The sequence below is a fragment of the Panthera onca genome, chromosome C1, assembly GCF_046562875.1.
Source record: "Panthera onca isolate mPanOnc1 chromosome C1, mPanOnc1 haplotype 2, whole genome shotgun sequence".
Classification (NCBI taxonomy): Eukaryota; Metazoa; Chordata; class Mammalia; order Carnivora; family Felidae; genus Panthera; species Panthera onca.
The window spans coordinates 203,825,606-203,853,386 of record NC_138346.1 but is presented as its reverse complement, the minus strand read 5'-3'; the positions used below and the strand labels follow the sequence as shown (position 1 = coordinate 203,853,386).

Sequence of the window (27,781 nt, the reverse complement as noted above, 5' to 3'; positions counted from 1 at the left end):
CCGAGGGGTAGAGAGTGATCATGTGCAAGAATCTGCCCCAGTGTTAGAAAACTTTTATTTTAAATACTTTAGAAATCTCTTTCAGAGCAGTATAAATTAGTTCCTGTGTCAGGGCCCTCGTTCCCACATTTGCTTCTGGTGGTCCTGATGGGTTCGTGGAAAAGAGAGACCCCCAACTCCTGGTCAGTGGAACCCTTGGCCCCCCGCCTGGTGGGCTGAGCAGGCCCGTCTGGGGTTTGAGGTAGGGGAGGCTGAGGCCCTGGGTTCCCACCGGAGGCTGGAGAACAAGCAGGTGTTTCTTTCCTTCACTGGTGCGTGGCAGGAGAAGGTCTCAGGCCTGTGCCCCAAAGCCGGAAGGATTCTGCTTCTGCCAGCGCCACAGATCTTCACCTGTGATGGGGGGAGGTGTGGGGTCAGGGTCCACGTCGGAATGCGGGGCTCCCGCCACCTCGGGCGGCCCAGGGTGGGCATGCCCAGACCCAGTCAGCCCCTTCCCAGCCCCTGAGCCGGTCGAGCCCCTGTCCCCACCATCCCTGACCTGTCCTCTTCCCATAGGCCTCCGGGGCCTGGCCAGGCCTGCCTTCCTGGCCTCGGGGGTCAGGCCAGCACCCAGGGTCAGGGGTTAGGGCTAAAACTCACACATCCGGTCCAGCCCTAAGGCTGCTGTCCAGCCCAGCTCCTTGAGGGCCAGGCTGGGGTTGGCATAACAGGCAGCCACGTCGCCTTCCCGCCGTGCCACCACCTTGTATGGGATCTGCAAGAGAAGGGGCAGCGGGAGCTTGGCTGAGCCGGCCCTGGCGCCTCCTGCCCCGCTGCCGACCAGGCTGAGAAATGCAGGTGCAGGCACCCTGCGCTAACAGCACTAAGGCAGGTGGTGGAACCAGGCGGCGCTGGGATCCCCGTCAGGGAGGCTAGTGGGAAGGGCCCAGCTCACTGTGACGTTCCGGCCTACCTTCTGCCCGGAAGCCTTTTCCATGGCCTGGACCATCTGTAGCACCGAATAGCCCGTGCCCGTGCCCAGGTTATAGATCTGCCCAGGAGAGGAAAACGAGTTATGGAGGGGGGTGGACCAACTACCCCTCTGGACCCCATCTCCCTCACCAAATTCACTTCTCCCTTTTCTCCCTACCCGACAGCCACACTGCTCCTTCAGCTTCCTCAAGGCCGCGATGTGGCCCTTGGCCAGATCCACGACATGGATGTAATCCCGGACACCTGCAGAGGAGGTGGTTGGGTGTGGGGGTTAAGTGTAGTCTCTGTCGGACCTCCCTCTCCCCCTGGCTCCCCCTCCTGGATCCTCCTGGTCCTGGGCTCACCTGTGCCATCCTCTGTGTCATAGTCATTGCCAAAGACATTCAGTGCCTCCCGTCGCCCAATTGCCACCTGGGGTGGAGGTCAGGTCAGCTCTTTCCAGGCCTTTGGCACCAGTTGTACCCTTCAATCCTATGGCCACCCCCTGACCTTCCCCTTCTCCCTTACCTGGGAGACATAGGGCATGAGGTTGTTGGGGATGCCCTGGGGATCTTCACCGATGCAGCCCGAGGCATGGGCGCCTATGGGGTTGAAATACCGCAGCAGCACTGCGTTCCACGTCTGTGGGACACAGGTCAGAAGATGGGGAAGGAGGCGCATGCTGTGCCCAAGCCGAATCCAGAGCTCTTTAGCTGCTTCCCCCGCCCCCAGGCCTAGTCTCTATCCCCGGAAAGCAGCAGGGGGTCAGGCCCACCCACTCCGTGCTGTGACTTTGGGCAAATCGCTGCAGCTTCCAGAGTCCTAGCTGGGAGTGTTCACGGGAGACCTTGAGTCCATGAGTGGAGCCAGGGCTGGGTCAAGCGTGCGTGCGTGTGTGTGTGTGTGTGTGTGTGTGTGTGTTGGGGCGGGGAGGGGGTACCCTCACCTTGTCTGCCCGGCACAGGTCCCGGATCATTTCCTCGATGAAGAACTTGGACTTGCCATAGGGGTTGGTACAGCCACCTGTGGGGTGGGCCTCATCCAGGGGCAGGTACTGGGGATTCCCGTACACGGTAGCCGAGCTGCTGAACACCAGGTTCTTCACCCCGTGGGCCCTCATGATCTGCTCACGGAGGAGAGGCGTCAGCGGCCTCTGCCCCGCACTTAGTCCCACCCCCTTACTCCTTTACAGGTGAGAGGGGCTGAGGTTCGGGCGCTCCCATTTATAGATGGGGAGACTGAGGCGGAGAAGTCAAAAGGGACATGTGTCCAAGGTGGTACAGCTCGGGCCCTGCCTGACTCTGCCCCCCAGGCCCTCATCTACCGTGTCTGGCGTGGCCTGCCTGGCCGGGGCCTCCCGGTGTCCGTGTCCTTGCCACACGTCTCACCTCCAGAAGCTGAATGGTTCCTGTCAGGTTAACTCTGTAATAATCCAGAGGCTTCTGCACGGACTCTCCCACGGCCTTGAGACCCGCAAAGTGGATGACTGCCATAAAGTGATGCTGCAGGTGCAAAGCCAGGGTCAGAGGTTGCTTCACAGGCCCTGGCCCTTGGCAGGGCCCCCTGCCTGCCTGCCAAGCACTGACCTTCTTGAAGAGACGCTGTAGGGCTGCCTGGTCCAAGATGTCCATCTCCTCAAACTCCATAGAGCGGCCTGTCAGCTCCTGAACCCGCTGTAGGCTCTCAGGCATGGAGCCCCTTCCTGGTTGGACACATGGAGACCGTCAAAGGAGAAGACGGGTCCTGGGTTCCCAAGGGACTAGCCTGATGTGTGTGTGTGTGTGTGTGTGCGTGTGTGTGTCTGTGTGTCTGTCACCCCTAGTAGGTGGAGGTAGAACAAAAGGTTTTCCTTCCGTCCCCGCCCAAAGCCCTAGCCCCCCACCCCTGTGCTCACCACGGATGGCATTATGGAAATTGTCAATGACCACAGGCAAATAGCCGGCCTCCAGCAGTTCCAGCACCGTGTGGCTGCCGATGTAGCCAGCGCCGCCTGTCACCAGCACCTTCTCTGCCATCGCACCTGGCACAGAACACAGTGTCAGAGGTGGTCGAGATGGCCCACTCAGGGACCCGCCTAACGTCCGAGGGAGGCAGTAGTGTGTCCCAGCTAATAGGGTGGATCTGGAATCAGCCCTGGTCCGGGTCTGGACATCATCTCTTTCTGGCCTTAGGCCTTGGAAATCACTTATCCTCTCTGCCTCAGTTTCCATCTTTAGAAAATGGAGTTGATAACTACAAACATGATGCAATCGTGTGAGGCTTACGTGAGTGATTTGAAACGCCCACAGTGTGGCACAGGTGGGGAGACTGATGCACGGGCACCACAATCCTGGTCCCAATTTACCTGTGATTGAGAAGATGAAACCTAAGGCCCCCAAGGTGTCTGGGGACTAGACAGTCCTGGCCCGAAGGACACACGGCCAGCAGCACTGGGACTCCCAAGAGCCCAGGAAGAGGTTCTGTCTGCTCAAATTCAGGCCTTCCCAGTCTCTCTGCCATCACTAGGTGTAAAGTGGCCCAGTGATTAATACCTCCCGCTCCAGGCAGCTCTCCTGACTCCCACAAGAGTCAGCTGGGAGGAAGCAGGAAATGTACCAACTGGCCACAGGGTGGGGTCCTTTGCCAGGCCCACTGGAGCCCGACTCTGGGGCTGCAGCACCACAGCTGCAGCACCACAGTCCCGGAGTGGGCCCCACCCGCCCCAGGTCATTCAGGCTGGCTCAGCCTCTACCAATGCATGCCAGGGCCAGCTGGGTCACCGCCCGCTTGGAGCTAAGGATGCCACCCAACTTTAGGCGGCACCGAGCCGGGCGCTGTAGACGTGGCCCTGGTCCCGACTCCACTGCCAGGTGTGCACCTCCGCCCTGAACAAACTCTGTGGGCGGAGAGGGGGAGTGGGTAGGGAACCCCAGACACTGAGGCCTTTCATTCGGTGTGGCCTGGCCCGCAGCCGCCTTCCTCCTGGCTGCCTCAGTCCCCTTCTGGGCTTATTCACTCCCACCCACTTGACTGCGCTCCTGCTGAGTGGCGGGCTCCGACCGGGCACTTCTGCATTCTTCTCCCTGTGTTCCCCCAACATCCTAATGAGACAAGTGTTAGTGCCGGCACTTTACCGAGAAGGATACTAAGGTCAGAGAGGTCAAGTAATTTGCCCGAGGACACACAGCTACTATACACACAGCTACTATAGCCGCCCTAGAATCCGGATCTCCAGGTTCACAGCGAGCCAACCTCGCACTTCACCCTTCCCCCCATGGCTTCCCGCTGGACTCTGCTCCCGACGCCAAGACCGCCCCCGCCCCCACCCCGCCTCGCGGAAGCCCGAAAAGTGGTCGCGGAGGGGCCCCGGGAGGCAGGAAGGGTGGTGAGGTCGAACTCGCCCCGGACCGACGGAGTGACCTCGGTCGGATGTCGCCTCCTCGGTTTTCCCAGTCTGCAAAATGGAGGGGAGGAGGCGATGGGCGTCGGGCTGGGATGTGGGCCGTGGCTCCGAGGGGGCCGAGCTCGGAGCTCCCGGGTCGGGAATGAATGAAGTCGGGCCGCCCCGGCCAAGGCGGCGGGAGCTGGGAGCGGCACAGGCACGGGCGAGCCCGCCCTAGCGGGGCTCTGCCCGGAACGCGGCCCGGACCCCTGAAACCAACCCTCGCTCCCCGCAGGCCACCCGGCCCCTCGCGAGGCCTCTAGCCCTCCCCACCACGGCATTCGCCTTGCGAACCTGTTCGGAGCCTCGCGCCCCGCGCTGCTTCCAGCGGCGCCGCCTCCCGCGCTCGGCGCCCAGGTCCCTTTAAGAGCACACGGCCCACCTGGTCCCGCCCCCTCCACGCCCCCAAGGAAACGTGTCACCGGGGAGTGCGCGCTACGGGGCGCCGGGAGGACCAGGGGCGCTGCGACATCTAGGCGCCTGCGCGGCGCGGTCCGGTGTCGGAAGGCGGAGGGGAGGCGCGGCCTGGCCCGGGGAGCTCGGCTCCGGGTGCCCGGCGGCTGTCCCGCGGCGGGAGCCACAGGCCGAAGGCGGGGCACCCCCCCTTCCCACCACCCCCACCCCGCTCACCGCCCGTTCGCCAGCCTCTCTGCACGTGCCCCGCCTGTTCTTCCGAGCCAGCCTAGCGGGAAATCAGCGACGGCGCGCAGCCCAGGCCCTAAGGGGCGGCCGCCCAGAGGCCGCGGGCTCTGCGAAGTCTGGTTCGAGAACCACCCAGAGAGCTGGAGGGCAATCGGAAGCTCGGGCGGACGCCGCAGTGCTCGCTGCGCTCAGCACCCGCACGGACCACTGGGGACGGTCCGTCCGCACCGTGCCTGCCACAGTGGACTAGAAGACGGTGTCGTGCTTCTGCTGAAAGTAGGGGCAGGGCTGGGGCACTGTGCGTAGGAAGTCCTGACGACCCGAGCAAACAAGCCGTGCCCAGCCCGGAATGCCCTGGGCCTGCAGTCCAGCGAGGACGACTGACGACGGTAACGCCGGAGCTGGAGCCCAAGGCGCCCGGACCCGCGCCTCCCGGCTCTCAGGGCCAAGAGCCTCAGAAACCACCTCTCCGCGGGTTTCTGGCCAGACCTGAACGAGCCCAAAGCCACTGATTTCCAGTCATTATGAATTTGGGGCCCGGGTGGGGAAACGGAGGAAACCCAGAGGCCAGTAAACCAGCTCAAAGTCTCCATTTTCCTCTCAGGATGCCATGTTGTAAAGGTGGTTTATTCCCCACCAGTCTCCCCCATTCGTACACACATCTGCACAACGGAATACCTGAATGCTTCGTGTCATTAAACCTTTAATTACATAAGCGCTTTTCGAAAATCATGCTCAGAGTGGAGATTTTCCAGAGATGCCAGAGTTGGCAGTGGCCACCAGAGCAGCTCAGCCCTCGCCCCCTCTGCCGGCTTGGGGAAAAACTCCACGCCCCTTTGCTCTACGGAGTCAGCGATGGCCCCAAGGCCATGGCAGGGTCGAGCTGTGTAGTGTAGCTAGCTGACAGATTTCACCCAGAGATGAGGCCGGAGCACCAGGGAATGGGTTCCAGGGGACCCCCAGGCATTCAGCTCCTGGCGGGGGGTGGTTCATGGGGCAGGGAGACCTACAGCCCCCAAGGCTTCTCACTCACACCTGGGTCTGGCAAGGAGGCCTGAGGCCAAGCAGCTCCTGCCCTCCTGCCTCCCTTCTGCAGGAGCCCTATGTGCAGACCCCCCGGGAGGTGCCTGCTCCTGTGAATTTCATTCCCATTTCCATGTGCCCTGTCCGGAATCATTCACGTGTGCCCCTCTTGCCCACATTGTCCCCAGCGCTTGAGGCAGCAAAATGGCTCAGAGTTTACAGGTAGCCTGAGCCACTTTGGAGCAGGTTTTTCTGTTCAAGGCTTGGCAGATAAAGGCCCCAGCTTCCAGGAGCTTCTGGAGGTTCACACCCTTGGAGAAACAAGTGAGACGATGCACTAAGTCATGACCTGCCTTCCACACCCAGGGAAACAGACTGGACAGAAAGCTGATACTGAGAAAGTAAAGGTGAAGACAGACCGGGTCTTGTTCCTCTTATGGTGGGACCCCGACTGCCCACAAGCCTGTATCCTTGTGCCATCGGGGGTCATCCCTGTGCCTCTCCTTGTATGTGGAAATGGTTTCTAGTGCTGCCACCAGGGCAGGAATCTGGTCAGTCCTGTGTGGTACCCCATCTCCAGCGCCCAGCACCCGGCCTGGCCTGCAGTGGTCAAAAACTCCATATTGAAGTAATAAAGACCACAGGCGGAGAGCTAGGACAAAAACACCAGCTCAAAGGGCCACCCTGGAAACCTCTGTTCATCACGGTAGCTCTCATTCACTGATGCATTCTATGCTCTCAGCCCTGGGCTGCACATTCTCCCATTTTCCCATCGAATCCTAACAGCCCTAGGAGATAGGTGCTGTTATCATCACCATTTCTTAGGCCCAGGGAGGTGAAACAATTGTCAGGTCACACAGCCCGTGAGTGACAGGAGTAGGTTTTAAACCGAGTTCTGTCTGGTCCCAAAGCTCAGACGTGGTACTGCTTCCAACCCACCACTGAGGGCCCTTAACTGATTCTGATGGAGCCCGGGGAAGGGCTGGCTACCTCTGCCCTCATTCTACACGGAGTGAAACAAAGGTGTGGGGGGAAATGACTCAGGTAATGGATGTGACTCCTTTCAGGGCCCTGTCCCTACACCTTGGTGCCTCGTCCAACTGAGAGCCTGGCCTTGTGGCCTCCATCAACCACACTCTGCTACCTCAAAAACATACAATAGGTGTTCCTGGGTGGCTCAGTCGGTTAAGTTTCTGACTCTTGGCTTTGGCTCAGGTAGCGATCTCACGGTTCGTGCGTTCACGTCCCACACTGGCCTCCACGCTGACAACACAGAGCCTGCTTGGGATTCTGTCTGTCCCTCTCTCTCTGCCCCTCCCCTGCTCATGCGCATTCTCTCAAAATAAATAAAACTTATATTGGAAAAAAAAAGTACAATAAAACATCCCTAACCCCCTGAAAGCCTTGCCCTCTTAAGTGCCCTCCCTACCCCCCCCCCCCAAAAAAAAAACCCAAAAAGAAAAACAAAAAAAACCCTAAAAACTATCAGCTTCTGTCCTCTGGCTTCAGGGAGAGCTCTAGTCAGTTCAGGGTTGTCGCCACCAGGGGGCAGGCGTGCTTACCGTGTGAATGCCCAAGCCAGACAGCATGTAGACAAGGTCCTCAGTGGCCAAGTTTCCTGATGCCCCCTGTGCATAAGGACAGCCTCCAAGTCCTGCCACAGAGGCGTCCACAACACTCACTCCCATCTGGAAACACAAGGGGTTGAAATATGGCTGTCATTGTGGGGACCAGGGCCCTACAAAGCCAGTCTTTGCAAACCTCCCAATCAACTGCTGGCTGAAATTCCACTGAGAGTTATTCTTTCCTTTGGCTAAAAATTCTGTTACTGTTCCTCCTCCTAGTTCATGGAACAGTGTGAATCTTTTTTGTGGACACTGTTTCCTCTACCAGGGGTATCATCCCTGGTTCCTTTCATGCTGGACTCCTCACCCTGAAAGGTCTCCTCATGCTCTTCCTGGACACAGACCTAAAGGAAGTACCTCCCACTGCTGAGATTTCAGACCCCTGTTGTTTACTGTGATTCATTTATCCACCCCTCCTCCCCTGCCCAAGGCTGTTCTCACTTCAAGTTGGACCTCTAATCCCAGAAGGCCTTATCCCACAGCCCTGAGTCAGTACTGCCCACTTGCCCCTTTCCCTCTCCTCAAACCTCCCAGACCTTAACCTGGATACCCACAGTGGAGAAAACAGACCCAGAAAGTTACAGAGTCATGTGGCTTAGAGACGTGAGCTTCTAGGAGATAAGAGGGGGAAAAAAAAAGAAGAAAAAGAAAGGAGAAACAAAAGAGAAAAAAAAAAAAAAAACAACCCAAAGATGGCCCAGGATTGCTTTAGCTAACATAAAGAAATAGGTCAGACCTTGACCAATGTGAAGGCAAGGTGGCTTGCAGTCAGGCACTCAGAACTCTCCTTCTAGGGCTGGCCAGTCCAGGGAATCCTTCTGGGCCAGCCCACAAGAAGCAAACCTCAAGGGAAACCCAGCCTGAGGCCTCGGTTCAATCTTCGGGGAACAGCACGCAAGGCTGCAGCGGAGCGACCTTTGCCTACCCCTACTTCCGGTCTCCTCGTGTGCTCCCCGACAGCCCTGTGCACACTCCCCGGGCCAGCGCACGCGTCCTCCCTGAACCCCGTCTCAGCCTTACAGTGGAGGGCTGCCTAGTCAGCTTTTCACTCCCCTTTTCAACTGCTCACCTCTTCACAGCCTCCGAGCCTCATTCAAGCCTCTTCTGGCAAATCCTCTCTGGCCTTCTTGGCTGGGATGGAGGCCTTCCTCAGCCTTGTGCTTCCTCTCTTCCTGTGATCTGTCATAATGCACGAAGGCTACCACAAAACTCCCTTGGCTGTCTCCCCTAAGGCCCTTCTAGGCGAGGGTCACATGTCTGTGTCCACGGTGGCCAGGCAAGGGCCCGGCACACAGGTAATCGGTGAGAGCTTATTGAAAGAATACATGAACCTAGCTGGCCTGCCACTATGCCCTTTAGGAGAATGGACACAGGTCTTTCTCCCAGGACATGCCCTGATTACCTGCAGGGCCATCAAGGTGTTGGCCAGGGCCTGGCCATAGGTGTCGTGGCAGTGGACGGCCAGGGCAGCCACGGGCACGTCATACATGACAGCGGACAGCATGTCCTTCATGATCCCAGGGGTGCCCACGCCGATGGTGTCCCCCAGGGAGATCTCGTAGCAGCCCATGGAGTACATCTTCTTGGTGATCTGGGGAAGCAAGCAAGCAGTACTTGGAGGGCACTGGATTCTCCAGGTCCGGGGCCCAAGACTTCAGACACAGGGATTCTTGGCCTATGCGGAACATCTCCCCGTCCGAAACACTAAATTCCTGTCGCGTCATAGGCCCCTTACGACTTTCTGAATGGCAGTGACAATAACCTTTCTCCTCACTAGGTTGCTGAGACGTGAGGGAGCAGGGCCAGCCGCTGGAGCAACCCCGGGGCTGTGACCCTGTGCCCTCCTCCCCGGCGCGCCTCAGACTTCGGTCCTTCACTTCCTCCCTGTGCCACAGCCAAACACTGGACCCAGGACCATGGGTTCCTGTCACCTACTATATCCTCAGCAAGATCTGTCACCTCGTGGGTCTGAGGTGCTAGTTATATACTGTCAATAGAAGTACACAACTGTTTAAACTTTTAGAAGCCCATTTGCAAATCCCTAAAACCACTGAAAATCCAGGGCAGCGTGTGTCCCGCTTGAGGAGACGCTGCCCCACCCTGCACTGCAGAGAAGGCGGAGGGGATGACAGGGCCGGGGACGCAGCGGACGCTCGGCCGAGGTGCGCCAGGGGGATGCAAGGGCGAGCCCCGCCGCCCGGGCAGCAGGCCGAGGACGACCCGTGGGGACGGAGGCCGCAGCGAAGGAGCAGGCTCCGGCGTGACGGACACTGGTGGCCGTCCCAGTTTGCCCGCTCCCTGGCTGGGGGCGCCGGCGAAGGGCTGACCCTCTCGGAGCTTCCATTTCTGCTTCTGAGAAACGGCGACGAGCCTTTGTGGGCTGCGGTGAGGACTGGCGGGACCGGCGGCCGAGACGCAGTGTGCAGCCGCCGCCCTCAGCAGGCACCTGCCCCGACGCTCCCCACGCGAGTGGGGGCACAGCAGGTGGGGCTGAGACCCAGCTGCACCATCTACAACCTGTGCGGCAAGTCGTTTAGTCTTTGTTTCCTCGCCTGAAAAATGGAGTAACACTAACACGACCAAATTTTCGGGGTGCCTTTGAGGGCTAAGGGGCGTGAGCTCTTGGGTGGCTCAGACTCCGTTCCCACACCGTGCTCTTCTCGGTGCTGACTTGGTTACTGCTCAGAGGGCGCCAAGGACGCGGCCTCCCCAACCGCTGCAAGGAACCGCAGGCACCCCGGGGGAGGAGCCTCTCCTTAGATCACCTCAATTATCACCAGTCCACTGACCAGACTGGAAGCCGCATCAGAGGTTTTCAGGCTGGGGCTGAAGGTGGGGGCTTGAGAGAATCCAAGCTGCACTGGGAGGCGGGCCTCCAGGAGCAAGTGCTGGGCTGTGCTCCCAGGGGGAATGAAGGAAGGAGCTGGGTGAACGAACGACATCAGTGACCCACCAGGAAAGGGTGGTGAGGAGGACCTCAGGGGCAGGCAAGGGAGACGACCCTCAGAAAACCCCGCCCCGATACACACACACACCTCAGCTACTTTAGCCGGGGAGATCTTCCCTTCATAGGGGCATCCAAGCACACAGGAGACATACCTGTGGGAGGACAGGGGAGGTATGGTGTCAGTTCCCCCGAGCTCCTTGGCCAGCAGAGCTGACGCAGGGTCGAGGGTTGCTGTTTCACATACACCCCTGGAGTGGGGCAGGTCAAACGTCTGGGTGAAAGGCGAATTCGAGGATGTGGAGTCAGAATGGTCATGCCGTGTCACGCCAGGAGGGGGCAGTGGAGAGCCAGGGCAGGGAGGGGACTAAAAGGCGCTGTTCAGGAAGCTGGGGCTGCTTAGGCCTGAGGAGAGAAGCCAGAGAACAGCCGGGAGAAGTCGGGAGAGGGCAGTATGACAGGCTCCGGAGCCACAGGGTATGCGGCCCCTACTCACAGGAGGGGGCCAAGCACAGATGAAACCCAAGTAGGAACAGAAGGGCTGGGCTGGCCTGAAGGCCAAGGATCAGCTGCTCCGGTGAGCTGCTCGAGGATTCATACGTACACTCATTTACTCAACTGCTCTCTACTGAGTTGCCCACTAAGTGCCAGGCACTGGGTCATGTGGTGAGCAAGACGCCAAGGTCCCTACCCTCACGGAGTCTGTTTCCAGTTAGGGAGAGAGCCAAGAAAAGGGCAACCCAAGGGGTGGATGCGATCATCTCTGAGTGACTGCTGTGAGGGGAAGAGCGGGGAAAGTGACAGGAGCGGCTACAGGCGGTCCACGGCAGCCTGGGTGGCCCGGGGGAACGGGGGCGGACCTCTGGGGCTGCGATGTGGGAGCTGGGGGCGGGGCAGGAGAGCTGCTGGAAGAGCATTCCAGACAGAGAGAAGAGCGGTATGGAGGCCCCAAGATGGACGAATGGGGGTGTTCAAGCCACAGAACAAAGGACAGGTGTGGAGTGTGGGCTGCCTGCACCCAGGATAAGGAGTCTGTGGGGAGGAGGGTGTTGAGTCAGAGGCTGGCCCCATTCCAGAATGGTGCCGAGGGAAAGGCACTGATGTGGTCTCACTCACCCGCGCACAGGGATACCAGCGGCCCGAGCCGCCCTCAAGATTTCATCAGCGCGCTGTAAACTCTCATCAATGGAGCAGTTGGTGTTCTTCTTAGTGAACTGCTCCGAGGCAGCTCCAAAGATGCTCACTTCCTTGGCTCCAGCAGCAACCTGCCAAGAGCCAGGTGAGCCCCTTTCAGCCTTTTTCCCTTCGAGGAACACCAGCTTGGCAAACACTCTGGTCTTATGGCAAATTTTATAATATATGAATATTATGGGTTGAATTGTGTCCCCCCACAAAAGATTTATAGAAGTCCTAATCCCTAGTACCCCAGAACGTGGTTTTATTTGGGAAAAGGATGGGTGTGTAAGTAATCAGTTAAGGGGCGCCTGGGTGGCTCAGTCGGTTGAGCGCCCGACTTCAGGTCATGATCTCGCGGTTTGGGGGTTCGAGCCCCGTGTCCTGCTCTGTGCTGACAGCTCAGAGCCTGGAGCCTGCTTCGGATTCTGTGTCTCCCTCTCTCTCTGTCTCCCCCCGCCCCCCACTCACACTCTGTCTCTCTCTCTCCTTCAAAAATAAACATTAAAAAAAAATTAAAAAAAAAAAGTTATCAGTTAAAATGAAGTCATACTGGTCTCTACTTCAATAGGACTGGTGTCCTTCTAAGACGGAGGCCATGTGAAGACACACACAGAGGAAATGGCCGGTGAAGACGGAGGCAGAGAGAACAGAGTTGTCCTCCCAGTCCTCAGAAGGAACCAACCCTATTAACACCTTGATTTCACACTTTTGGCCTCCAGAGCTGTGGAGAATACATTTCTGCTGTTTTAAGCTGCCTAGCTTTTGGTATTCTCTTATGGTAGCCCTAGGAAATTGACACTGTGAATTAGATCTTCATTTAAAAAGACACCACCACCTGGGGTGCCTGGGTGGCTCAGTCGGTTAAGCTTCTGCCTCTTGATTTCGGCTCATGTCATGATCTCACAGTTTTGTGAGTTCGAGCCCTGTATCAGGCTCTGCGCTGGCAACACGGAGCCTACTTGAGATTCTGTCCTTCTCTCTGCTCCTCCCCTGCTTGCACTCTCTCTCTTTCTCAAAAATAGAGAATTAAAAGCTTAAAAAAAAAACCCCACCACCACCCGTGGCCTTCCCCCAAAGGCCAACACTACCACTGCCATCACCACCCTGCAAATCACCCTGAAGGACAGTTTTCTGCCTAAATTCAGAATCAACATCCCCAATGATGCTTTTGTCCTAACTTGTAAGAAAGTTAGCAGATACGAGCAACCACTGTGGGGAGCACGATTCCTTTTCTCTAAAGAGGAAACGTGTATTAACAAGAGCTAACATTTATTAAGCACTTACCTTCTACCAGGCTTTTGCTAAGCAATATAGGTGCATTCTATCCTCTGAAATCCTCCCAGCATCAGGTAACCATGATTAGCCCTATTTTACAGGCCGAACCTGAGGCTCAGAGAGATTAAGTAGCCGGTCAAGATCAGAGAGCTGGGGGTGGCAGGGCCCGGTCTGTCTGACAGTGCTCATCGTTACTGGAGAAAGCCCTTCAGACAGACATCCCACAACAGGAACTGGGGCTCAGGGACAAGACGGGGACCGATGCTGTCTATCTCATTTCAGAGGCCCCCGCCATCAAGCTAGTCTCTTACCGCTGCCTGGAAGCCTTTGATATTCGGGGTCAGGACCGGGTAGTTGATGCCAGGAAATTTCTGGATGCCCTTCAAGACTTCAGCATTGTCAGCCATCTGGGAGCCAAAGGAGACAATGCCAGGTCACTGCCAAAGGCAGGCAGAGAGCTCAGGTACAGAAAGCGTTTTTATCACAAGATCTTTGTTGTCCAGAACCCCTGGAAAGGAAGTCCTTTTGCAGAGCCGCGTCTTCCCAGTGCTTTACTATTTGTTTTGCACTGATGGGCCAGAAGGCTCCTCGGTGCAGGTAATTCCCCCAATTTCTCCATATGGCTAACACTGTCAGCTTTACATAAGCAGGAAAAGCAGAAATGACGCTACCAGCCATTTAATGAGAACATACTCTGTGTTATTTACTACTCAGGTAAACAGGATCTTTCTTCCCACTTGATTGTTTCTGTGAAGCAGCAGTTGTCTTTCCCTTTTACAAACACAGACACCACATCTCTAGACAGGTCTAGAGATTCTAGACTTCCAGAGCCAGAAGAGACCTGAGAGGTCACCCTCAACCTGGAGAGGGGAAGACCTCACCAAGACCCCCAAGCAAGGAAGGGGCAAGCCTCCTCCTTATGTTCCTGTGCTGCACCATGCTACTAGAAGTCACCTGAGACCAAGCCAGAGATCAGGAGACCTCTGCTCCCAACTTCTACCTACTTTCAGGGCAAATGCAAAACTTTACACCTCTTTCATCTGAGAAACGCCTGTTACTGAGGGCTGGGGCTCACCTGGGGAACCCACTTGGGGGACACAAAGCTGGTGGCTTCTATAACAGGGAGTCCTGCTTCAGAAAGCATGTCTATCAGCTTGATTTTTGTAGGAGTAGGCACAATATTCTGTAGAGGAGACAGAAACACCAGAAAAGACAGGTTAGCAAAGCTGGGAATACAGTGGTCTCAAAATGCAGTGCCCGTTAGTTCAAAGCTCTGCTTAAAGCATGCACTTCACATTGGGGCGCCTGGGTGGCTCAGTCGGTTAAGCGTCCGACTTCGGCTCAGGTCACGATCTCGCGGTCCGCGGGTTCGAGCCCCGTGTCGGGCTCTGGGCTGACGGCTCGGAGCCTGGAGCCTGCTTCCGATTCTGTGTTTCCCTCTCTCTCTGCCCCTCCCCCGTTCATGCTGTGTCTTTCTCTGTCTGAAAAATAAATAAAACGTTTAAAAAAAAAAAAAAAAAAAAAAAAAAAAAGCATGCACTTCACTATCTCAACTTCTAAGCATGAATGAGTTCACACGTAATCCTTGCCAGTAGGTGGGGCACATCTTCAAGTTCTACAGATAGCATTTTGCAGTGGAGGCAACGTCTCGCCTGAAAAGGTGTAAATATTTACATGGAAATGATAATTTTTCTGCCTTAAAGGCTTTTTCTTAACTGTTAATTTATGAACCCATCATAAACAAATGGAGATCAGTGTGAGATGGCTCGAAAGGGCAGAGATGACTAACTCTCTGGGTCCCAGGAGATGGGGCCCCTAAAGTATCACACTGCCCCCTTTTCCACCTCCCAACTGGCTCAGGGCCTCATCCTCACATGGTCAGCCTACTGCTTCTTTCTTTCCCTCCCCCGCCTCGCCTAGTTGCTCCACTAGGTTCTATGGATCCCCCTTTCCAAATGCACTATCATTCTCCCATGTATATTACGGCATGGTCTCACTCTACCAATTCATCCCACAAGGAATCCTTCTAAAACAGTCTCTATTGTTTCACTCTCCTGCTCAAAAGCCTTCTATGGCTCCTTAGTACTTACCGGTTTAGGTAAAAAATCCAAGAACTCAGTCCTTCTCACCAGGCCCGTCCACCCCAACCCCCTAATTTCTCTCCAGGCCCGTCCACCCCAACCCCCTAATTTCTCTCCCATTGCTTTACCTTAATTCATTCCGTAATTTTTTTTTTCAACTTTTTTTTTTTTTTTTTTTTTGGGGGGACAGAGAGAGACCGAGCATGAACGGGGGAGGGACAGAGAGAGAGGGAGACACAGAATCGGAAACAGGCTCCAGGCTCCGAGCCATCAGCCCAGAGCCCGACGCGGGGCTCGAACTCACGGACCGTGAGATTGTGACCTGGCTGAAGTCGGACGCTTAACCGACTGCGCCACCCAGGCGCCCCCATTCCGTAATTTTTAAGAGCCCTCCATGTTCCGGGGATTGTGCTAGGTGCTAGGGATACAGCAGTGAGCAGAACAGAAACGATTCTGCCCTCACAGAGCTTACAGTTTATTGTCAGAAATAAGCTCTCACTATTAAAACTTGGCTTTTCAAAAAGAAGAAAGAAAGAAAGAGAAAGAAAGAAAGGAAAGGAAAGGAAGAAAGAAGGAAAAAAAGACATTTCTGATTGAAAAAATAATACATGATTATTTCAAAAAACATGCCAAAACCAGAAGAAAACCATCCTTAAAATCTCCCAGAGATAACAACGGTAACACCCTGATAATGTAGCTTTCTAAATCCATGTAATCCAATACATTAAACACTAGCTATATGTGATTATTTAAATTGACATTAATTTAAGTTACATAAAAACAAACTTTCAGTTCTCCAGTCACACTAGTCACTTTTGTTTTTTCTTTCTTTTCTTTTCGTTCTTTCTTTCTTTCTTTCTTTTTTAACATTTTTATTTATTTTTGAGACAGAGAGAGACAGAGCATGAACAGGGGAGGGGCAGAGAGAGAGGGAGGCACAGAATCCAAAGCAGGCTCCAGGCTCTGAGCTGTCAGCACAGAGCCCGACGTGGGGCTCGAACTCACGGACCGCGAGATCATGACCTGGGCCGAAGTCGGACGCCCAACCGACTGAGCCACCCAGGCGCCCCTCTTTCTTTCTTTTCAATGTTTACTTATTTTTGAGAGAGAGAGACTGGGGGCACATGTGTGAGCAAGGGAGGGGCCAAGAGAGAGGGGGACAGAGGATCTGAAGCAAGCTCTGTGCTGACAGCAGACGGCCCGATGCGGGTCGTGAACTCACGAACCACGAGATGATGACCTGAGCCAAACTCGGACGCGTAACTGACTGAGCCACCACAGCACCCCACGTTAGCCACATTTCAAGTGCTCGATAGCCACATGTCCAGCACAGCTCACATCTACGACATTTCCATCTTCACGGAAAGTTGTACTGGACAGGACAGTTCTAGACTCTTTTCTAGGTAGATGTTCCCACACACATATAAACTTTTTTGTTTCTTACGTAAAAGTGTAAGATTAAAGAATATACATATTATCTTATCATCAGCTTGAGTCATTTAATATACACCTATATTAGTAACAACTTCATAATCCATTTTACGAAGTCATTTAAGTACTTGATCTAACATTCCCCACACTGAGCATTTAGGTGGTTTCCAACTGTTCTGTTGTTACAAGGGGGTTGGAAGGAACATGTCTAAGGCTAAATCTTTGCATGTGGCCTTCATTACTTCCTTTGAATAAGTCCCCTTGCGTGGAATTGCTGGATAAAAGGCATGCTCTCACCTTCACTCTACTCTCCTGCGGTCTGCCCCACTGGGCCTTGAGATGTTCCCCCTGGGGACACCACACCTGTCGCTCCACCAATTTAGATTGCTTTACCGTCACAGGTGCCTGCCCGGCCTCCTGGACTTTGGCTGGGACAATCGTGTCTTGCACAGCTCTGTCCATCCCGGCTGTGCCCACCACAGGGAGCTCTTACTGCCTGAAAAACCTCTTTTGGATGATTTCCATCTTTACCTTTTCATTTTGTAGTCCGTCTCGGGCACCAACTTCCACAATTTTCACTTGCTTTGGGAAAGTATCCGCAGAAGAGGTGCTGACCTTTGGTTTAAAAGAGGAAACGAAAAGTAACCAGAAGAGATTGTCCCAAGTCCCCAGGGGGACAGATCTAAAAGAATGGATCCACCTTCACTGAGACAAGAAGCAGTATTTCTCACTGAACAGTAAATATTTCTCACATTTGGTTCATTTTAGAATTGAGAACAAAAAGAACAAAAATGTTTCACTGAGGAATGGGCAAGAGATTCTTGCTCCTAGTAAAAGTCCATTTCCAACTGTCTGTCAGCGGAGCACTTAGGTTGTTTCTTACACAAACCTATTTGCCCCTCCTAAACTTAGAAGTCCCCAAACAGAACTGTTTAAATTCTCCTGAAGCCCCATCTGACTTCATGCTTTCTCAGTAAAAATCATCACATACATTCTACTGCTTAAGCCAGAAACTTGACTCATCCCCTGACCCCACTCACCATGGGCTAGAAGGTTATCATTTGGCTCCTGCTAATCCCAGTGAACTCATTACTTGTTTCTACTGTCCCACACCCCCCCACCTCCCAGTGAACCCATTACTTGTTGCCACTGCCCCACCTTCCCCAGTGGGGTAACTACACTGCAGTCCCAATGGCCTTCCTCCCACAGCAGGGTCTCGAGGGTTACTGTTCCCTCTGCCCAGAATGCTCGTCCACATCTGGCTCCTTCTCACCTTTCAGCCAGATGAGCCTCTTCTGACCACTCTTTGTAAAGCTGCCAATCCCCTCACCCTCATCATTTTCCGTATCAAAACAGTAATTCCTTCAGAGCACTGCAAATAATGCCTACTCAATGTTTCCCCCAATAGAATATAAGCTCTATGAGGCTCAGTCTCGACCTCCACTCCATCCCTTGTGTTTGGCACTGTGCTTGGCACACAAAGCAGGCACTCATTAAAAAGTTACTGAAACAACAAATAAATGCATGAAGGGGCATAGCTGCCCCAGAGGAGGGCAATTACTAGGTATGGGGAGTAGTTCGTCTTAGACTTCGTGGGGTTGGGGGATAGAGAAGGACTTGTTCTGTTAGTCATAGGCTGGGTGATGACAAGGAAGGGGCTTGAGGGGAGAGGACACCAACAGCTGAACACATTAAAAAAAGTCCTTGAGTCTCCTCCATTTAAATTCTGCCCCAAATCTTCCTCTCCTTACCACCAAGTAATAAACAAGGCTTTTCTCCCCTCTCTCCTCTGTTCTTCTTTTTTTTTTTTTTAATTTTTTTTAATGTTTATTTATTTTTGAGACAGAGAGAGACAGAGCATGAATGGGGGAGGGGCAGAGAGAGGGAGACACAGAATCGGAAGCAGGCTCCAGGCTCCGAGCCATCAGCCCAGAGCCCGACGCGGGGCTCAAACTCACAGACCGCGAGATCGTGACCTGAGCTGAAGTCGGACGCTCAACCGACTGAGCCACCCAGGCGCCCCTCTCCTCTGTTCTTCTTAATACTACAACTCTTCAAATTAACTTCGTGTTACCATAATTAATCTGGATAAACATACTGCAATGAGGCCGCGGGAGAGAAGTGCATTGGGTAATCTGCTGAGGATCGCCAACTCCTGAAACCCTTAAGGAAGGAAACGTTCCCTGCTATGAATCAGCTAGAACTTGAACAACTCACCTGAACTGGCCTTGCTTTTAGTCAGAGACTAAGGCGATGAGCCAATGAATTTCATGAAGTCAATAGGAAGGTCTCTGCAAGTTGAATGTCACTACAACAGGGATGTTCAGCCTATGCTAGTCCATTGCCCTAAATGGATCCCATTGGAATGTAAGCTGCATGAGGCAGGGACTTTGCTTTATCCATTGCCGTATTTCCAAGGCCCTGGGACACATACGGGTTTGACAAATAACTGCTGGATGTTGTTGAAAGCACGCAAGACCCGCTTCCAGTGTCCTTTTACTAGAAAAGAACAGACTCAATTCCACTTCCTTCCCCGTAACAACTCTTCACATAATAAAATAATAATCCACATTTATTAAGCATTTAATATTTGCCAGGCACTCATCAGCGCCTTTTACACATTAACCCATACCATCCTCTCAACCTCATTAGGTCGGCCTATTACAATCTCCTGTGAAGCTCAGAGATTAAATAACTCTCCCAAGGTCAGATGGTTAGCTGACCCACTGATCGATATCTGAACCTGGCAGTGTAGACGTACAACGCTTGCTCTTAACCCCTAGGCCACATTGCCTCTTTGCCACTTTTCTGTCTCCCTCCCCCCCCCCAATATTCTACCTGTCTTGGTTAATCACCCAGTTCATTCCCTCTGTACAGCTCTGCCCAGAGATGATCTCCTCTAACCACAGGAGTCCTGGGCCAAGCCTCCCGAGCTACGGCATACCGGTACCAACAGTTAATAGCAACTGAAGTCCAGCGCTAACTTCAGGGTCAGTACCGCACTGAGTACCTCCATGGCAGGGACTATCATCATCTCAAGTCCGTTCAGGAAGAAGCAGCCTCAGAAAGATTAGCCAAAATCACACAGCTAGCAAGTGAAGAAGTCTGACCTTGAACCATCTGCTTCTGCTCTCAACCCTATGCTAGTAACCCCACGAAGGGTCTATTACCACCACGTCATCACACATTTTTTTTCACAGCACGTTGATGCCCACCATCTCATTTAATTTTATTTTTCAAGTTGGAAGCACCATCTCTACTTTACACATTAATAATTGGTAGGGGTGGGTGGCCTAGTAGACATTAGAGTGGTTTTCCGAGGGGCCCACTGCCAAGACAGTGTCATTTTCCCCACCTTACTTTTCTAACTCTTCCTAAACAATCTAAGGCAAAAATAACACAACTGACTTATCCCTTACTATGACCTAAAACAATGTCAAATGCTTTACCTACATGTTCCTTCCACTCCAAAGAACCCGGAGGTAATGTTTACCCAAGTTATAGACGAGAAAACGGAGGTTTAGAGAGTAAATGATTGTCACTCAACTTAGAAAGGGGCAGAACCACTGGGCACCAGAGCTCTAACTCTAACCAAAACAATTTATTCAACCCCTTATTCAGCTAGGTCTCCTACACTTTCCCTCCGCTCACTGAGCAGGAACATCAGGCTCGAATATGCCCAAAGTACGATTCCAAGGGAATCACAAATAGTCTTACGCGATCCCAGTCCTACTTGGCACGCTAGGATGGCTCTCCAAGCGTCCCCAAATGCAACCAGAGCTGGCAATGCCGGCGGAGGGAGGGCGAGAGCCTTGCTTTCTCCGCTCGGAACTGGAAGGGTATTCGTGACATTCGCTACTGAGAAGCCTGGCAAGGTCGGAAGCTCGGAGGGACGAGGTGCTAGGGTCGCCGGGAAGAGGCCCAGGTCTCCATGACCCGGGCAAATCGTTCCCTATCTCCGGACCTCAGTTTCCCTGTGCCCCTCAAGGGATTTGGGCGGGACAAAGAGGATCCATGACTCCAAGGCCCTCCTCCCGACGGTGGCCTGAGGAGCTGTCCGGCTTCGGCTCTCAAAGAGCAGCCGCCACGGGCCAGGGCCCCGAACCCGACCGTCACGGTGCCTGCAGGGCCACCCCTCGGCGGGCCGGGGCACTTACAGCCCGGAGAGACGCCAAAACCATCAGTCTCCGCGGCAGGACCTTCCTCATTGTCGCCATCTTGGCCCAGCTTCCCCCGCGGACCTCGGCTGAGCCTCACGTGACCGCCAGCCGCCAGGTGGGCGTGCCCCTGCCTTTGGGGCGGGGCTTCGGGTGCGGCGGAACGACACCCTCAGCTGACCCTGTTTCCAGTTTGTTTTTCTTTCTTCCGGCCTGCTGTTCCTTATCCATTACGTTTTCTGAGTGCCTTCTACTTGCCATGGCTAAGTGAGGCTAGGACTATAAAGATGAACAAAAATTAATCAAGGGGTTTGGAGTCTGGGAGCTGTAGGAAGACATTAATAATCACATAAATAGTTGCATAATTACTACCTTTAGCAGTAATCACGAATACCCTTCCAGTTCCGAGTGCAAAGTAATAAGATGAAGCATTAGTATTTGTCATGCCCAGGTCTGAGTTCTTTGCACGTATTAACTCTTTCGTCACGACCTCCAGGATTCAAATGCAGGCAGTCAATGAGAGAGAGTGCGCGCGAGCATAAAACATCCTTTGATTTCATACCTTGAGAATGAGTAAGATTTATCCAGGTAAAGAGGACACAAGAAAAGCTTTCCAGAGAGCAAACCATATGCAAAGTCCCCGGGGCAAAGAAATTGAATGCTTAGAGCAGTGTTTTTCAAAATGCATGTTGTACCCCATTAATGGGTCATAACGTTAATCTAGCAGGTGCCAACTTTTTTAAAAAATAGAAAAAATTGGAGAAAATAGTAGTAAAGCTAAGTACTGCTTTGCAAATCTTTTGTTTGTTGTTACATATGTCAACTAGGTTACAATGTAAATTAAATTTCTTACTGTAGGTTGTAATTTAGAAATGTTTGAAAAACACTGTTTTAGAGAGATAAGAAGGCCAGAATGACCGCAGAGCAAGGATGGGACTTTCTACTAAGATGGGAGAGATTGACAGGGACCATACCACTGGCTTTGGAGAACACATTAACAGCTATCTTAATAACAATGCATTTGATGGGTTTTAAGCAGAGAGAGATGATCAAATTCCCATTTAGTGGAAAATCACTGTGGCTACTGGGTGGATGGTATCCAGCTGGTAAATGCACTAACTGGCATTCCTACGGGAGTCAGAGAAGGCACTGTCCCTGCCATCAGGGGGCTCAGATTTTAGCTAGGGAAGAACATGACCTGATAAGTGTTCTGTTATGCTTCCATAGTACCAAAAATTTCCTCAGCACCAAAAACTACTCCCAGAGTTCTCAAACCTGCAGCTAACGGACAGAATCAGACCTCAAAATACTAGCACGGCATTTAATTTATTTTAAAATATTTATTTATGATTTTCATGACTGTTATGACATATTTATTTTTGACTTTCAGGAATTGTGCACTGAAAACTATAAACAAACTGTAAACAATTCCTGAAATTAAAGAAGACAGAAATAGATGGAAAGGTATCTCATGTACATGAATTGGAAGACAATATTGTTAAGATGTCAGTATCATCCAAAGTGATCTGCAGATTCCGTGCAATCCCTATTAAAATCTCAATGATGTTTTTTGAAGAAATAGAAACATTCATCCTAAAATTCATGTGGAACCTCCAGGGGCCCTGAATAGCCAAAACAATCTTGGAAAAAAAAAAAAAGCAAAGTTGGAGGACTGACACTTTCTGATTTCAAAACTTACTATATTAATAAAAACAGTGTGGTACTGGCATAAAGGAAGACATATAGATCAGTAGAATAGAATAGAGAACCAAGAAAGAAACCCTTGTATATATGGTCATATAATTTTCAACAAGGATGCCAAGATCGTTCAGTGGGGAAAAGGACAGTCTTTTCAATAAACGATGCTGGGAAAATTGGATATCCACATCGGAAAGAACGAAATTGGACGCTTACTTCACACCATATACAAAAATTAACTCAAAATGGATCAAAAATCTACACGTAAGAGCTAAAACTACAAAACTCTTTGAAGAAAACATAGAGGAAAAGCTTCGTGACATTTGAGTTGGCAATGATTTCTTGAGTATGGCACCAAAATCATAGGCAGCAAAAGGAAAAACAGAGAAATTGGACTTCATCACTTTTGTGCATCAAAGAATACCATCAAGAATGAAATAATAACCCACAAAATGGGAGAAAATATTTGAAAATCATATATCTGATAAGTGCTTAATATCCAGAATATTCAAAGAACTCCTAAAATTCAAGAACAAATAAACATCTCAAAAATGGCAAGAATGTGAATAGACATTCCTCCTAGGAAGATGGTGTTTGCCAAAGTAGAGTGGTTACCAGAAGCTGAGGGGAGAAGGATATGAGGCATTATTGTTTAATGGGTACAGAGTCCCAGTTTGAGAAGATGAAAACATTCTGAAGATGAATAGTGGAGATGATTGCACAACAATGTGCCTTAATGCCTCTGAACTGTATACTCAAAAGGGTTAAAATAGTAAATTTTATGTTGTGTACGTTTTACCTTAATAAAAAAGTGCACACACGCTCCATACGATGACTGTTCTTAGGCAAAGCATGCCATTGCCAGTTCCTGTCCCCACCCCTCCTAATTATTATCACAGATGGTCTGATTCACTCATTCCCTGTCTGTCTCCTGAAAGCACTTGTTAGTAAATTCTGCAAATGTAAGTTACTTACAAGCCCAGCTCTTAGGTGAATGCCTAAAGGGCAGAGACTTTAATTGATTGCTCACTGTGGTGTCCACAATACTAGGTACATGGCTGGCACTAAATACTTACTGAATGAGTAATACTAGCAAATGTACTTGAGTCTGCTCAGGGTCACTCTCAGTTGGAATCTTATTTTAACTCAAATATGAGAGAGGAAAAAAAAAAAAAACAGAAAAAGACACCAAGTAAGTAGAGTGAAGAATAAAATAAAAGGTACAAATTTGAATGAAAGAGGGAAGAAGTTACAACTGAGAAAGGATCATCCAATTAAAAAAAAAAAAAAAAGAAAGAAACTGGCTCTTTGAGACTAAAAACAGTGCCAACGCCATATGACCACACTGATTAAAAAAAAAAAAAAAAAAAGCACGAATAAAACAAGAGGACAGAATTAAAGACACTGCACTGTTGAGTTTACCAATTTATGGACAATAAATCTGAAAACTTGGTTGAAATGGATTTCCTAGAAAATTATAACTTTCAAAAGTGGCTCAAAAATAAAATCATCTTCACATCCATAGAATGGCTATAATCAGGACCCCTGGGTGGCTCAATCGGTTGAGCGTCTGACTTCGGCTCAGGTCATGATCTCACAGTTAGTGGGTTCGAGCCCCACATCAGGCTCTGTGCTGACCTCTTGCTCGGAGCCTGGAGCCTGCTTCAGATTCTGTGTCTCCTTCTCTCTCTGCTCCTCCCCCGCTCATGCTTTGTCTCACTCTGTTTCTCAAAAATAGAGAAATGTAAAAAAAATTTTTTTTCAAATAAAATAGAATGGCTATAATTAAAAATACAGAAAAAAAAAAAAGACAGATAATAGCAAGTGTTGATGAGGACAGGAAGAAGCTGGAACTTTCGTAGATGGCCTGTGGGAATGCAGAATGGTACAAAGCACCCTGGAAAAGTTTGTTCCTCTAAAAGCTAAACACAGAATTACTATATGATCCAGCAATTCCACTCCTAGTTATGCATCCAAAATAAATGAGACACAGGAAGTCAAAGAGATAACTTACATGTCAATGTTCATAGCAGCATATTCACTGTAGTCAAAAGGTCTAAGCAATCCAAATATCCATCAATTGGTGAATGGATAAAAAGAATATGGTATACACATACAGTGGAACGTTTTCCAACCTTAAAAAGGAATGAAGTTTTGATACAGGCTGTACTATGAATAAACCTTGAAATACTATGCCAAGTGAAATAAGCCAGTAACCGAAGACAAATATGATTCTACTTACATGAAATATCTAGGAAATTCACAGAGACTGAAAGTAGAATAGAGATAACCAGGGACCGGGGGCACCTGAGTGGCTCAGTCAGTTGACTTTCAGACTCTATTTTGTCTCATGTCATGATCTCACAGTTTGTAGCATCAGGCCCCACATTGGGCTCTGCGCTGACAGCGAGAAGCCTGCTTGGAATTCTCTCTCTCTCTCTCTCTCTCTCTCTCTCTCTCTCTCTCTCTCCCTCTCTCTCTGCCCCTCCCCTGTTTATGCCCCTCCCCCTCCCTCAAATAAGTAAACATTAAAAAAAAAAAAAAACAGGGGCTGGAGGAGTGGGGATGAGAGGGATGGGGACTTATTGCTTCAAGGTTTCAGAGTTTCTGTTTAGAATAATAAAAATCTTAGAAATAGTAGTTGCACAACACTGAGGAAGTACTAAAAGTCACTGAGAATTATACGCTTAAAAATGGTTGACGGAATACTATGTGGCAATGAGAAAGAATGAAATATGGCCTTTTGTAGCAACATGGATGGAACTGGAGAGTGTTGTGATCACTGAAATAAGTCATACAGAGAAAGACAGATACCATATGTTTTCACTCTTATGTGGATCCTGAGAAACTTAACAGAAGACCGTGGGGGAGGGGAAAACAAAAAAGGGTTAGAGAGGGAGGGAGCCAAAACATAGGAGACCCTTAAAAACTGAGAACAAACTGAGGGTTGATGGGGGGTGGGAGGGAGGGGAGGGTGGGTGATGGGTATTGAGGAGGGCACCTGTTGGGATGAGCACTGGGTGTTGTATGGAAACCAATTTGACAATAAATTTCATATTAAAAAAATGGTTGAAATGATGAATTTTATGTTATATATATATATATTCATAATAAAAAAAGTTAAAAAAAGAGTTACCGTATGAACCAACAATTCCACTCTAGGTATATATGCAAGAGAAATAAAAACATGTGTCCAGGGCGCCTGGGTGGCTCAGTCGGTTAAGCGTCCAACTTCGGCTCAAGTCATGATCTCACAGCTTGTGAGTTCGAGCCCCGCGTCGGGCTCTGTGCTGACAGCTCAGAGCCTGGAGCCTGTTTCAGATTCTGTGTCTCCCTCTCTCTCCGCCCCTCTCCTCCTCACATTCTGTCTGTCTCTCTCTCTCAAAAATAAACATTAAAAAATTTTTCTTTAAAACCCATATGTCCATTAAAAAAAGTTGTGCATAACTGTACGAAGCAGCCTATTCATAATTAGCCAAAAAAGTGAAAGTAACCCAAATGCCCATTAAGTGATAGATAAACAAATGTGGGGGAGGGGCATGAATACAACAGAGTATTATTCAGCCATAAAAAGAAAGTTCTGATATGTGTTATAACAGGGATCAACCCTGAAAAAACTAGGCTAAGTGAAAGAAGCCAGACCCAAAAGACCACATATTGTATGATTTCATTTATACGAGGTACCCAGAATACGTCAATTCATAGAGAGAAAGTAGATTAGTGGTTACCTAGGGCTGGGAGATTACTGAAGGGAGATGGGAGTGCCAACTTTTAAAAGGTATGGAGGGGTGGTGTGCCTGGGTGGTTCAGTCGGTTGAGGGTCCGACTTCAGCTCAGGTCATGATCTCACTGTCCATGAGTTCCAGCCCTGCATCGGGCTCTGTGTCGACAGCTCAGAGCCTGGAGCCTGCTTCAGATTCTGTGTCTCCTTCTCTCTCTGCACCTTCCCTGCTCACACTCTGTCTCTCTCTCTCTCTCTCTCTCTCAAAAATAAATAAACATTAAAAAAAAAAAAAAAAGGTATGGAGGAGTGCCTGAGTGTTAGGTCATGATCTCACAGTTTGTGAGTTTGAGCCCTGCTTGGGGCTCTGTGCTGACAGCTCAGAGCCTGGAGCCTGCTTTGGATTCTGTGTCTCCTCTCTCTGCCCCTCCCCCACTTGTGCTCTGTCTCTCTCTATCAACAATACATAAATGTAAAAAAAAATTTTTTTAAAGGTATGGAGTTTCTTTTGGGGGTGATAAAAATGTTCTAAAATGGATTGTAGTGATGTTTGGACAACTCTGTAAATATACTGAAGACCACTGAGTTGTCCATTTAAAAAAATTTTTTTTAATGTTTATTTATTTTTGAGACAGAAAGAGACAGAGCATGAACGGGGGACGGCCAGAGAGAGAGGGAGACACAGAATCCGAAGCAGGCTCCAGACTCTGAGCTGTCAGCACAGAGCCCGACGCGGGGCTCGAACTCACGGACTGCGAGATCATGACCTGAGCCGAAGTCGGACGCTTAACCGACTGAGCCACCCAGGTGCCCCTGAGTTGTCCATTTTAAATGGATGAGTTGTAGAATGTGAATTATAGCTCCATCAAGCAGTTTTTTAAATGTCAAAAACATAATAAAGGGAGGGAAAGTCCCTGAGATGACCGACAATGGAGTCTTTGCGCCCAGTCCCATCTTTCCACCCGCTCAAGGTTGGCCATCTAGATCTATGGCCCAAGGTAGCCCCCACAAGTATAGTATCTTGGGCCTGGTCAAGGTCTTCTCATCTGCAACCCATGTCCCCGGTGGGGGGGGGGGGGAGCACTGTGGCAGGGTTGTCTACCTTTGGAAAATTCTCAGCCCATTAACAGACTATGAGAGTCACTTTTGTCAGTTTCCTAAGGTAACTACAGTGAAAATTTGTCAGCTTAGGATTTGCTGGCAGGTGAGAGGAAGTGGTCTGCCAAGGTCCTCAGCTGAAGAGTCCAGAAACTTAGGCTTCCATTTTGTAAGAGATCCAATCAAGTCTTCCCTACAAACTATCCTGCCCTGGGCTGGTAATTCCAACATGCAATTACTTGAGACATTTGAGTTGATGGCAAACTTTGCAAGGTGTCTGATTTGCTTGTCTCCATTGAGAAAGATCCTGGGACACACCTTGAGCCAACATTTTGTAAGGGGTTCCATCTATGTCCCAGCAGCAAACCATCCTGGACCTGTGACCCTCCACATGAGCAGGGAGGCTGAAAGGATATGACAGACCTCTGACCTCCGTTTCGTAAGAAGTTGGATCTACTTATTTCCATCATAACCGTCATCTGGAATCAAACCCAAAACAGCATGGATTTACTCCAGACATTTGAAAAAATTTTAAATA

The 27,781-nt window shown here is 50.9% G+C and overlaps 2 protein-coding genes across 5 annotated transcripts; both read right to left on the bottom strand.

Moving 5' to 3' along the window:
• Positions 1–38: 38 nt before the first annotated feature.
• On the bottom strand, positions 39–4,780 carry GALE (UDP-galactose-4-epimerase). 3 transcript variants are annotated; one of them, XM_060623908.3, is made up of 11 exons: positions 4,667–4,780; positions 2,846–2,971; positions 2,538–2,653; positions 2,340–2,453; positions 1,898–2,074; positions 1,480–1,593; positions 1,317–1,383; positions 1,130–1,215; positions 953–1,030; positions 640–754; positions 39–390 (listed from the first exon to the last, which is right to left on the bottom strand). In XM_060623908.3, exons 2-11 carry the CDS (start codon positions 2,964–2,966, stop codon positions 332–334), a joined length of 1,047 nt encoding a protein of 348 aa, XP_060479891.2. In that variant the 5' UTR covers positions 2,967–2,971; positions 4,667–4,780; the 3' UTR covers positions 39–331. The 3 variants fall into 3 exon arrangements, with proteins under 3 accessions (XP_060479891.2, XP_060479892.2, XP_078308344.1); XM_060623909.3 differs by lacking the exon at positions 4,667–4,780 and adding an exon at positions 4,351–4,615; XM_078452218.2 differs by lacking the exon at positions 4,667–4,780 and adding an exon at positions 4,065–4,266.
• Positions 4,781–5,697: 917 nt separating this feature from the next.
• Positions 5,698–20,852, bottom strand: HMGCL (3-hydroxy-3-methylglutaryl-CoA lyase). Of its 2 annotated transcripts, none has more exons than XM_060623911.2 (9): positions 20,727–20,852; positions 17,101–17,184; positions 14,133–14,240; positions 13,369–13,464; positions 11,723–11,871; positions 10,698–10,761; positions 9,065–9,253; positions 7,600–7,725; positions 5,698–6,348 (listed from the first exon to the last, which is right to left on the bottom strand). In XM_060623911.2, exons 1-9 carry the CDS (start codon positions 20,784–20,786, stop codon positions 6,247–6,249), a joined length of 978 nt encoding a protein of 325 aa, XP_060479894.2. In that variant the 5' UTR covers positions 20,787–20,852; the 3' UTR covers positions 5,698–6,246. The 2 variants fall into 2 exon arrangements, with proteins under 2 accessions (XP_060479894.2, XP_060479895.2); XM_060623912.3 differs by lacking the exon at positions 20,727–20,852 and adding an exon at positions 18,787–19,370.
• Positions 20,853–27,781: the final 6,929 nt, after the last annotated feature.